Source organism: Misgurnus anguillicaudatus, chromosome 18, assembly GCF_027580225.2.
Source record: "Misgurnus anguillicaudatus chromosome 18, ASM2758022v2, whole genome shotgun sequence".
In the NCBI taxonomy this organism is placed as follows: domain Eukaryota; kingdom Metazoa; phylum Chordata; class Actinopteri; order Cypriniformes; family Cobitidae; genus Misgurnus; species Misgurnus anguillicaudatus.
The window spans coordinates 20,211,003-20,223,365 of NC_073354.2; the positions used below are offsets into that span (position 1 = coordinate 20,211,003).

General features: G+C 37.3%; 1 protein-coding gene across 1 annotated transcript in view; it reads right to left on the bottom strand.

Annotated features, from left to right (window-relative positions):
* mthfd1l (methylenetetrahydrofolate dehydrogenase (NADP+ dependent) 1 like) overlaps positions 1–12,363 on the bottom strand; it is a 52,660-nt gene that overhangs the window by 16,095 nt on the left and 24,202 nt on the right. Inside the window, exons 20-22 of the mRNA XM_073856033.1 lie at positions 11,153–11,264; positions 1,723–1,862; positions 1,584–1,625 (exon numbers count right to left, since the gene is read on the bottom strand). Of these exons, the coding sequence (XP_073712134.1) occupies positions 1,584–1,625; positions 1,723–1,862; positions 11,153–11,264 (294 nt within the window). The remainder of the gene's footprint in view (positions 1–1,583; positions 1,626–1,722; positions 1,863–11,152; positions 11,265–12,363) is intronic.

Here is a 12,363-nt window from a genome sequence, read left to right on the forward strand (position 1 = left end):
ACACAGAAATGTGGAAAAACTGTTTAACGGTGTAACTTCACAATTCATTATTACATAGTTCACAGTCTTTGTGGTGTTTTAGCAATTTCTAACATTTATTATGCATTTACAAACGTTACATGGGCTTTAATGTTTTTGATTTTTGATTAAAGATTTTAAGGGCACATGAATTAAAAAATATATATATAAAGAAGGGCACAGATAGGTAATTTATTACAATATTCCATAAAATGTTTTACATATTTCATTTCAGTTTCATGTTTGTTATAAGGCTCTAGTCCAGGGGTGTCAAACTCAATTTCATCCCGGGCCACATCAGCATTACGGTTAATCTCAAAGGGCCGGTTGTATTTGAACGACTGTATGAATGTATCAACTCTTTTATTACTGTACATTGCATAATTTTCTCTGCATTTGCTTACTATTGGTTTTGTTAATAACTCAATTAATACCTAGCTTTGAAAGTAGAAGCCCATGCAAATAATGACAAAGTGTATAGAGTACAACCATTCTACAGATTATTTAAAAATATTTGTGGTGACAAAAACATATGTTGAATGTGAGTACACTCAAAATGTTATGTTATCCTGCATTGTGCAGGTAAGAAAATGAGAGGCATTTTAAGATACTAATTAAGAGTTTTACAATCTCCACCACAATATGCATTTATTAGACACATCATATACTCACTTGTCATTTCTTGCCCTCTTTACAAAAAATCTGTGATTTTTTTTTACCTGGCTTTGAGTGTCTGATTGACTGACGTCTCATGAGTTCAGTGTAGGCTACAGATCAATAGTTTCAATCGTTTATTAAAAGTAATCAGTTCAGATGAGTCATTAGTTCGCATATTTAGCAGGAGTAGACGCGTTTAAACTAATCCCAGCTGGACATCGCGAAACATTTCTGTAAACGAGACGGAAAACATTTTCTCGCTGGATACGCGTGTGCGTGCGCGAGAGAGGGAACGAAAGAACGAGCAGATACCTGTACTGTCCGTTTTTATATCCAAAGGCTGCAGCCTGCGGAGGTCGCATATGCAGCGTCATCAAGCCTGGTTTATTTAAGTTAACTAACCATTACATTCGCACGTCATACGCATATTACAACAATTTACTATAAACGAAGAATAATATTTAACTTTATAATTGTTAATATATTGAAACAAGACAGTCTTGAAGACGTATGCAGCCTGAAAATGCGACCTCCGGATGCTGCAGCCTTCGCATTAAGACACGCCCACTCTAGTAGTGCGCGCGTGGGGGGCACTGCTCGTTCTCTGTCATGCAATCTTCAACATTATCAATATAATTATATTACAAAAAGACTTTGGCGGGACAAAAATTTGTTTTGGTGGCTGCTAAAAAAAATCAATGTAGGAAATAACCTGCAAAAAATAAAACTTATAAAAACAATAAAATAATCTGTAAACTCTCGCGGGCAACATAATTAACATAATTTGTAAACTCTCGCGGGCCAGATGAAATGAGAGGGCGGGTCGGATTTGGCCCGCAGGCCTTGAGTTTGACACCCCTGCTCTAGTCTTTACCAAGTGTAAAATAACTAAGATGAATAGCTCTTACCTCATCAACATATTCCTTAGGCAGCGGTACACCAGCTGTAACCTGTAAAACAAAAAATATACAGAATTTCCAATGCATACAATAAATGTTACCTCTCAATCCTCTGTGGATTTAGCATAACAAATAAAGGGAAGCTTACATTTGGTCCACCACCATGCATCTTCAAAGCCCTGACAGTGGCTACCAGCACCACAACATTAGGCCTCAGTCCAGACGTCCGGCACTTAATGTTAAAGAATTTTTCCATGCCAATATCAGCACCAAAGCCAGCCTCCGTCACTGAGCAAAGAAAGAACAAGAACAACATTACAATCTTAATTTTATTTATTTTCAAAGATGTTGTAATGGTGTGTAAATAACATTTTATGGTCCAATGCACTGAAGAAATATTCTGCATCAGTAAAAACCTTGCATGAAAATATACATTGCTGGTTAAATTAGTTGGCTATGAATGACCCCTCTTAACAAAAGATTGAATAACATAAGATTTTTTATTAAGATTTATCCTAATAAAAGATTAACACACATGCTCTCACTCACGTAGACATGAGAACGTCTGAGTTTAATTTAATTGTCCCACATTCCAGTGAAGGTTATTGCCATTCATTCATAATAATGATATAATTACAACCATTTCACAGTAAGCATCTGCACATTCCTTGTGTCACCAAAATGTTCACAGATTTCTTATCAATGTTCTGACAAAACCAGAGCACCGCAAACTTTACTTTGCAGTGTTTTTCACATTCCTGCAAAGTATTTTTTGTTTGTTTCATCAAATGCCATCTAATGATTCACATTCTACTACGTTGTTTCACATTATCAATTCAAAGTTTATCTGGGGTGTGAGAGACATTTACTCTGCCCTACAAAAGCAAAACACCTTTAAGCTTGGAGTATAGTCTGTTTTTTACATAGTTGAACACACAGCATTAAGTATAGTTTATTTGACTCGTATGTGAACACAGACGTTTCGAAGCATGTGCAAAATACAAAAAAAAAAAAAACACAATCTCTTGTGCTACATACTAGATTGTCCTGTATGCGAATGTACAACTTACATATACAAAGTATGCATGGTTGGAAAAATCTGCCGGTTTGTGTACAGTCACATGATGTATGTAGCTTGTCATGTGTGTGGTTCGTAATTTCAAAATATGTGTTCTGCGCTTTGAGAGATTGTGTGTGCATCACGTGTCATGCCAAAATAAGTGCCTGCTGCAGATGCGTCTAAAGGGTTTATGATCAAAGAGACGCTCGCGTTTGCCAGATACTCGCATAAACTCATGCGTAATCAAAGTTTACTGTTAACTTAAGGAAGTGTCTATGGTGTATTTTGGAAATGTGAGCGTCTCTTATTATAAACCGTTTTGACGCGTGTGCAGCAGGCACATATTTTGACAAAACACTTGATGCCCACAGGATCTCTCGACACGCAGGAAAAGGGAACCACACACGTGACAATCCGAACACTTATTTTGAATTAGCGCATCCTCGGATGAGCAGTCACGACCCACCACTGGTGCGCACATACTATTCTGATGAAGAACTTTGAGCCACACGCACTGTACATGGGCCCTCGCGTATGCGTAAAAACAGAAATATACTTCTAGCTTATACTACGGGTCTGTTGAATGCTTGAATCTGATTGGCTGATGAACGTTCTGAGGTGTGCAATTATTTTCTGGGAAACAGACGGCGAATGTAGTTCCAGGCAGCTCTCTTGACCGCATTACAGTTCCATATCACTTCACATAGTTAACTGTAATAACGAACTAACAAAAACAACATGACAGACGATTTTCCGAGGTAATAACAGCTGTTTAGAGACGCACAGAGGTAGCATCATTCACACAATCTGTCTTTCTTTCTCTCTCTGTGTCTCTGTCACTCTTTCTAATAACTTCATTAATAACTGCATTAGAATGCTATCAACGGCTCAAGCCTCCATTGCTAGCTTCAAAATGACGTTTTGGAGCAAGCAAAAAGCCGTTGGATGAGACACGGAAGAAATGAAGAGTTTGGTTCCAAAACGCGATAAACGCCTTTTTTTTAAATGAGTTACTGCCAAAATCATATTTGTATCAAGTCAGTATTTAAAAGTAAATTCTCAATTTTATGCAAAATCCAATATCCGCCGTGTTATTTTTGTCATCTTTTCTCATTTTTTTCTCAAAACGCAATAAACGCCACTCCTTCTTTTCTGCAGAATGCAATGAATCCGCTCAACAAATTACAGCGCACCATTCCACCCATTGTAAACAAACAATGGCGGCGCGTTGAGTACAAGGTATCCTAGTTTTCCTCATCTACTTTGTCCTTCGTGATCAACAAACAAACAAACAAAAAAAAAAAAATACTTTAATGGCATTTATAAACCTGTGGTTGTTTTCTGTGACGGGAAAGAAATGTAAGCCATCAACATCTAATAATTTATACGAGAGGCACCCGAGTGCCGGTTGCTTGTTCAAGCATCAAGCTTCTGTCCTGCTAACACATTGACCCCAGGGGATCTTAGGAAAAACTTTCCATAATTGTACTCAAAGTCAACGAAAATCGAGCAGGACTACAACATTTTACAGCTGATCGCTGTGAAAAATGTTAAACAACGACGTCCCACGTATAACCGCAGCAATGAGTACATTAACATGCACAGAATAAGCGTATAACTATCAAAAATCTGCTTATTATAAAAAACTGTTTTCATGCGTTTACATGCAAATCAATATACTGTTTATGCAGAAAACTGCATTTACATGGGACTTGGTGATTTGTCAGGTTTCTCGCAGGCAGTGACGTCACAGCCTATAATACAATAGTCGTTCAAAAAGCCAATGGCATATCTGTGTTAAGCTTTACTGTTGTATCTCTTCTCGTGTCTGCAGAACCTGTAAATATAACATCAGTTTCTATTTTCGCAGTTTCTTTGCCAACTGCTTAAAGGAACACGCCCACATTTTGGGAATTTAGCTTATTCACCGTATCCCCCAGAGTTAGATAAGTCCATACATACCTCTCTCATCTCCGTGCGTGCTGTAACTCTGTCTGTGATCTCGGAGTGATTTGCACAATTCTGACCGAACTCTCTGCTCCTCACCAGGGGCTTCTCGTGTGCTGCGAGCAGATCACTCCGCCCATGCGGCAGTGCTTCGTCTTCAGAGAATATAGTTCTCAGTATGTATACTGTTAAAAGATCGCTGTGTCTCATATCACCTTGTTATTTGTACACGGTTTGACTATACAAATCACAACACATAAATAGGAAAATGATCGCGTTATTTTGTCACTTATTGGGAGCAGTATGCTAGCTAAAGCCACCCACTTCCAGTCTTTGTGCTAAGCTAAGCTAGCGGGGGCTGCGTCAGACAGAGTTACAGCACGCACGGAGATGAGAGAGGTATGTATGGACTTATCTAACTCTGGGGGATACGGTGAATAAGCTAAATTCCCAAAATGTGGGCGTGTTCCTTTAAGTCGAGCGGAGACTTTTATGCATTACTTTGCGCTTTTAATAAGCATAATCGGCATAAGACTGTGCATGCAAACGCACTTAATGACTATATGACAAAGTCACTGTTTTGGTTAATGCCATTAATGTTAATTTTTTTAATCAGTGTATATCACTAGTCAACTAAATGAATATAACATGGCAAAGATGAATGCACATTTATATATTGATTCAATAGATTTATAGCATTTTGAAAAAAAAAACTTGTCATGGATTTATTGCATTTTGTGGAAAAAATAATCCGTTTTTATAATAAATCTTTGAAAATCAAGTTATGGATTTGAATTTTTTATGTTTTTCTAGCCTAAAGATGCTATGTGCAAATTTGTAACAGAAAATAGTGGTTTTCATCTTGTCACTTTCTTGGTATAGAAAACGTTTTTACCCAAATTAGTCAAAATGGATTTATTGTGTTTTGAAACCAAACTCTTCAAATAGTCCTTCTCACGATAGCATTTTAAGTACAAAAACCGGACGAATCCATTTAAATGTATCATGTGATCGATATCTTGAGGTGTGGTAACCGTAGCATAAGTGGAATAATTGACTCCGGGCCGTCAAATTATTGATGAGAAAAAAACGAACACCCGAGGTGTAACGGCCTAGTGTGCATTATTTTTTATAATAATTCAACAGCCTGTCGTCAATTATTCCTTACTCCCTAGAGTGTGGAACTAAGAAAAATTACTTTTTAGTTTACACTTTTAGTTATCAGTTATGTCCTTCTAGTTATTTTCTCAAAAAATAAAAACAATGAAACTGACTAAAAATATTTATCCACATGATGAAGGAGGTCTTGAATGTGCCCAAAACTCATTTTCAACCAAAAAAAGAAAGTTACTGCCTTTTGCCTTTGTAGGGCAGTACTGTTTGTGTTTGAACTGGTCAGTATTAATCCCCACGTACCACTGAACAAAGTGTATATAGAGTAATTCTACGAATCCATTTTTCCCAGAACCCTTCAAGTTTGCTGTGCTACTTCCCAGGCTTTTGGAGCAGGAGGGAAGGGTAATGTTGTTATTTCCACCAGAGAGGTCTGGAATATTTTCTGAAGCTCTCTCTCTCTTTCTGTGTGTGTGTTTGTGAACATGCGTGCATGTGTGTGTTATACGAACTGATACTGAACTCATAGTGTCATTGTAAAAAAAACAAAAACAAGAGTAAACCACAGTATATTTTCAACAGATAGAAATAAAGAAATTGGGATTGGGGAAAGGAAACAAACCGTTTTACACAAATACTATTGAAAAGTAAAAGCATTCACACTGTAATAAGAGTCAATGACTGAATGAGAATGTAATCTTGAAGGCAATGCTCATGACCTTGGGCCAGCCAGGTGCCATAACAAAGCAAATCACCCTCAAAGGATTTCAACAAAGAGACTGAGAACACATAAACAATCTACATCACTCATTCTCACGTCATCCATTCACCAGCCAGACACAGATTTACAGCTGTAAATGCTGCGGGGAATGTGAGATGAGGAGTATGTTGTTGCCTTCCAAGAATTCGCATTGCACCAAATCTGGAATTATCAGACCATCTATCAGTCTGAGGCCGAGCGTAATCAGTTTCTTTTGGGTAGACCAAAGGTTACAATCACATCATTCCAGTATTCCTAAGCAATGCAGTGGTTTTCCTGTGAAGAGGATCTGTTGTGTGTAATCAGCTGATAGGCCAAATCCTCCCTCTCACCCACTGCGAAAACACTACATAGCACACATACCTTGGCATCAGGTAACGCATACACCCCCCTCCTTACTCAAATTGTGTTTAAGTCAACACAACTCCCAGAATTCCTGCTGAGGCTGATGCCTCAAATGGACATGAATTAAGGAACGCGAACGGCTTAAGGCCGTTAACTGGTCGTTTTTTGTCAAGTAGTAAATCAAAGCCTCTTTAATAGTCTGCAGGGGGCTCTATTAACGTCTCCCTTCAGAAGAAAAATGTACTTCTTATATGTTGGAAGAAACATAGACATAAAACAAAAGAATATAAGAGGCTGTAACTCAGTGCGAATCTTGGCCTGGTTTAGTAGGCGATGTTTTTACTGGGCTCATACACGTTTAGTTTGTGCTGAGATGAATGCGTGAGATTACTCTAGAGTTAGCATGGACCACATAGACCTCAGCCATTCCCAGCATTCTTTAAGTTTCTGAGCCCAGCCGCTGACAAAGAGAGGAAGGGACAGAGAGTGAAAAGGATGGGGATGAGCAAATGGAATGAAGAAAAGAGAAATGGCAATATTTTGTTTGTACGTATGTAGGGCTGTACTTGGGTGGGTTAAGTATTTTAAAATGCCTCAAAAATATAGTAAAAAATCGTCAACTGATTTAATCAAATATCAAGGTTACCCAATGATTTACTTGGCCTCAAGCAATCCGACATCTTTCAGACGAACACATTTGGAGTTATTTTAGTAAATGTCCTTGCCTTTCCAAGCTTATAATAGGAGAAAACTGGGATCAGGCAACAACTTTTGACTTTGTGAAGGATAGATGGACTTTTTTGGCTTTAGAAGTAATCCACACGGCTCCAATGGGTAATAAAGGTCTTCTGCTGGTAATTGATGCGATTTTGTAAGAAAAATATAATTATTTCAAACTTTATAAACTATAATAACTAGCTTCCAGTACCAATGGCATCTTTGACTCAAAGAGAGTTTTAGCATAGTGAGCAATTAGTATTGGTTGCCATGGGTACGTTGCGCATTGACTCTTATGAATCGTGTGAGTCCAAGATGGTTTATAAAGTTTGAAATACATAATTCAAAAGTTGGATATTGAAAGTTGGATATTTTTCTTAATAAACAAAAAAAAATCGCATTGATTACCTGCATAAGACCTTTATTAACTCATTGGAGCTGTGTGGTTTGCCTCTTGATTTGTTTTTTGGGGGTTTAATGTCAGAAGTTGTTCCCTGTTTTCTACCATTATAAAGCTTGAAAGAGCAAGGGAATTTACGAAAATAACTCCAAATGTCCCTGCCTAAAAGATGATGGACATATGTATCTTGGATTGCTTGAGGGTGAGTAAATCATTGGGTAATTTTGATATTTGACTGAGAAAATCCCTTTAAGTGGCTTTCATTATATGCTTACAGTATTTATTTATTTTACAGTATGCTTCTTGTATTTAAAACTGTATAAAAATATAAACTGATGTGTCAAGTTTTTAGGGTAAACTCCCCTTCCACTTGAGCCATAGCAGGAAACTCATCCTTTCTTTTTGTCATCTTTTCTCTAGGGCTGCAACAACGAATCGATTAAAATGATAAAAATCGATTACTAAAAGAGTTGGCAATGAATTTCATAATCGATTCGTTGTGTCGCGTGACGCAGAGACGTTTAATAAAAAAAAAAACTTCAGTTAAGTGCGGAGCGGAGTGAACACACTCGCGCTGCGTCCCAAATCGCCTACTTCGTTCGCCGCCTCATAGGCAGGGCGGTGAAAAGATTAAAAAACAGCAGAGGTAGCGCGTCACCTAGAAGTTAGCCGGAAAAGAGGTAAACAAACAAAAACGACACGCTATGCTTTATGGAGCGACGACAGCGGGTAAAAAAAGTTTCTAGAACGAATAAAAACTCAAATGACAAAGTCCAATGATATTAAACAAGGAAATAAAACTTTGATAGAGAGTTGTATGAACGCTTTTCCCCGTCATGGACCTGTACAATAAATTATCGCGCCGTCACTCTCCTGCTGCTCTGTACTGTGCGCTCCAGCTCATGCCAAGCACGGAGACGCACATGCTGGCCGAACATACAGTGCAACATACAGTAAGTGCCGCCTTTTGTTGCATAAACATAGTCTTACATTTTTTTAAGGCGAAGGTTAATGAATGGTGTATTTGCATTTTGTGTGGGAGTAGAAGATGCATTTTCCATTTTCACAAGACGCATTTATGTGGCCAAATGTAAATGGAACAGTTTTAACAAATGAGATAGCTATCTGATCAGGGAAAACACATAAAGTCATAAAGGTACAAAGCTGTCACTGGGGCAGTACCATTTATAAAAGGTCCTAATATGTACAATTTAGGTACAAATATGTATCTTTGAACTGCCAATATGTACTTTTGAAGTACTAATATGCACTTTTTGGGTACAAAGGTGTAGCTTTTTGAAAGGGTACTGTCCAGTGACAACTTTTGTACCTTTATTTCTGAGAGTGTTCTCATATACTATCTTTTTGATCCCACCAAGAGAGGCTTCTTGATGGGAAATGCATCATAAAAAAGTCTATATATTTGGCAGATGTAAAGCATACATGTGTATTTTTGTGTTAGTCCATTTTTATTTTATTTTATTATTATTGTAACAGCTCAGGTATGTTCAAGGAGCAACATGTTTGAGCAATTTCTACAGATTTCTGTTTTGAATAAGGGGTTGGAAATGAATGCTTTATTTTTTCGATTAATCGATGAATCGGATAAAAAAAAGGAATCGACAGATTAATCGATTATTAAAATAATTTTTAGTTGCAGCCCTACTTTTCTCCCTTTTTTCAGTGCGTTGAGTATACGGAACCCTAGTTTTCCTCATCTACTTTGTACTTCGTGATCAACAAACAAACAAAAACAAAATAATATTTGATAGCATTGATAAACCTGTGATGGTTTTTTGTGGCGGGGAAGAAATTTACGTGAGAGTCATTAGGGTAAAAGAAAAATGCCGGCTGTTGCTTGTTCTGACACAACAGTATCGAGCTTCTGTCATGCTAACACATTGACCCCCAGGGAATCTTATGAAAAACTTTCCATTATTTTATCCAAAGTCAACGAAAATCGAGCAGGACCAAAACATTTTACTGAAAAAGTTCAGCGAAGACGTCCCAAGTTAGTGTTTTAATTAGTGCCATTAATGGTTATTTTTTAATCGTGTATACAACTAGTCAACTAAATGAATATACAAATGGCAAAGATGAATGCACATTAATATATTGATTCAATAGATTTATAGCTTTTACAAAAAAACTTGTCATGGTTTTACTGCATTTTGCCGAAAAAAATAACCAGTTTTTATAATAAATCTTTAAAAATCAAATTCTGGATTTAAATTTTTAATGTTATTATAACCTAGAGATGTTATGTGAAAGTTTGTAATAGAAAATAGTGGTTTTCATCTTGTCACTTTCTTGGTATAGAAAATACGTTTTTACAGAAAATTTGTTAAAATGGATATATTGCGTTTTGGAACCAAACTCTTCACACCTATGTCTATGTAACGGCTTTTGTGGTGGAAAAAACGTAACTTCCGGTAAACTCAGCTAAGACAAATAACAACAAAGTAATTTTAAAGTAGTTTATTTATATAACAAGCAAAATAAACAACACATAAATTACCAGGTATTTGTTTAAGAGTTCAGTTAAGCAACTAGTAAACCATTAAAAAAACTGAAACCGTTAGTAAAGTTCCGACCAGAGGCGTAATCACGTCACCGCACGTGCGTATGATGAAACCGTACCGTATATATACTGTATACTTTACAACGTATACAACTTTGTGTGAGGGATAGAAACTTTCATAAGACTCATATGAAATAATGGAAGCAAATAGAGACATTTCTTTCACAACATACTGAAATAAACCTGAGTGTGTTTGTGTGTGTGTGCTTTGAACCACAGTATGCTTAAAAAGACAATTAAAAAAAGTCCCCACAACTATAACGAAATGTCATAAAACCCATTACTGCTGAGGATACTGTAGTGAATGTGTGTTTTGCATGGGTATGTATGCTCAGGTGTGCAGGTACTTATAGGATTAACTGGCTTCGGCTTAAAAACAAAACATTCCTCTGGGTTTTAAGATAAAGGATCCGGTTCCTTGCTTGGCTTTACGTAAGCAGTAGTGGTTTCCTAGAGCTCTAAGCCAGTGGCTGAGCATGTGAAACCACTCGACACATGAGCAGGGCCTGAACCAAAAAAACAACCGGCCCTGATGTCGGTTAAACTTACCCCCACACTGACATTGTGTCTGGCCGGTGTGTGTGCTAAAAAAACAGCTGTGGTGCTCAAATGAATGTGTTTGTTTGTATGCCTGTGTGTTTGCGTGCATGCTCACCGACGTATCCTTCTTCCCCTACTAGTTTGAGGGCCAGCTTGTCTGCCAGGACGGAGGAGTTTCCATGGGCGATGTTAGCGAAAGGTCCGGCATGCACAAACACTGGGGTGCCCTGGCACGAAGATAAATAAAAACAATTCCTCTTAGATCTGCATTACAATACCTTGCACAGAGTCAGACATGCACACTTAGTGCCAACAAAATTGTATTACCTGAAAATGACTACATAAATGGTCTATTTATTAACATTACACAGCACCAACCATAGGATATATGTATTCAATGCAATGCTAATAGATATGAGTTTAATGTATTTTACAAAAATTCAGACATTCAACTAAATGAATTTTGTAAAAACTCTCATTATCAAGAGTCAAGGCATTTGAAGCCATGTGAAAATGTGAGATTTGAACCAGTGACCTTATGGCCATCTGTAAATGTCCCAAAAACTAAAAGGCTACAACACTGAAAGGCTACACACGCCGTGACAGCTCAAGGGACAGGAAGGAGAAAGTACAGGAAGATGGAAAAGAGAGGACACACAAAACAAAGAAATGGAGTGAAGTCGTCATTTAAATTCAGGAAAAGGAAGTCAAATCTGTTTAAGGTAAAATGTGCTTTCAGTCAATGGAGAAAGAGAAAGACTTCCTTCATGACCCAAACATTTATCAGTGCATCCCAGCATCCTCCTTTGCATCAGCAGGCACTGATAATTCAAAACATTATGAACCATGTACACCAGCCCTCTGGGTATTAAAATGACATGTTAAAAGGAGTCAAGTGAGGGGAGCGAAAATAGTTCAAATTTAGGTGTGACCCTTTTAGGTAGACATATTTGCAGATGGCTTGTCAAGTTAAATCATCTTCAACTGATTTTTCATTTTTTATTTGATTCATTATTGAAAAGGCATTCCCAGAAGTCACAATACATGTTGGCACAATACATTTTTCTATTACTGGAAACATGTATTTTGTGGCTTCTAAGCTATGTGCAATTTAGAAAATTTGTATTTTTGTGTTGGACTGTCTCATATTTACAGTACAAAAAAAACTAAAATCTCTACAGAAGAAATTTCCACCTTAGGACCTTTATTTTTAAATAAAATGCATGATAGGTCAGCTTGTAGACAGTGCAAATTTAGTATTAATAGTATCTTTATGCATTCACGCAGTCTATAAATACAATTCATACTGGGGTGTGATTCTCCAAA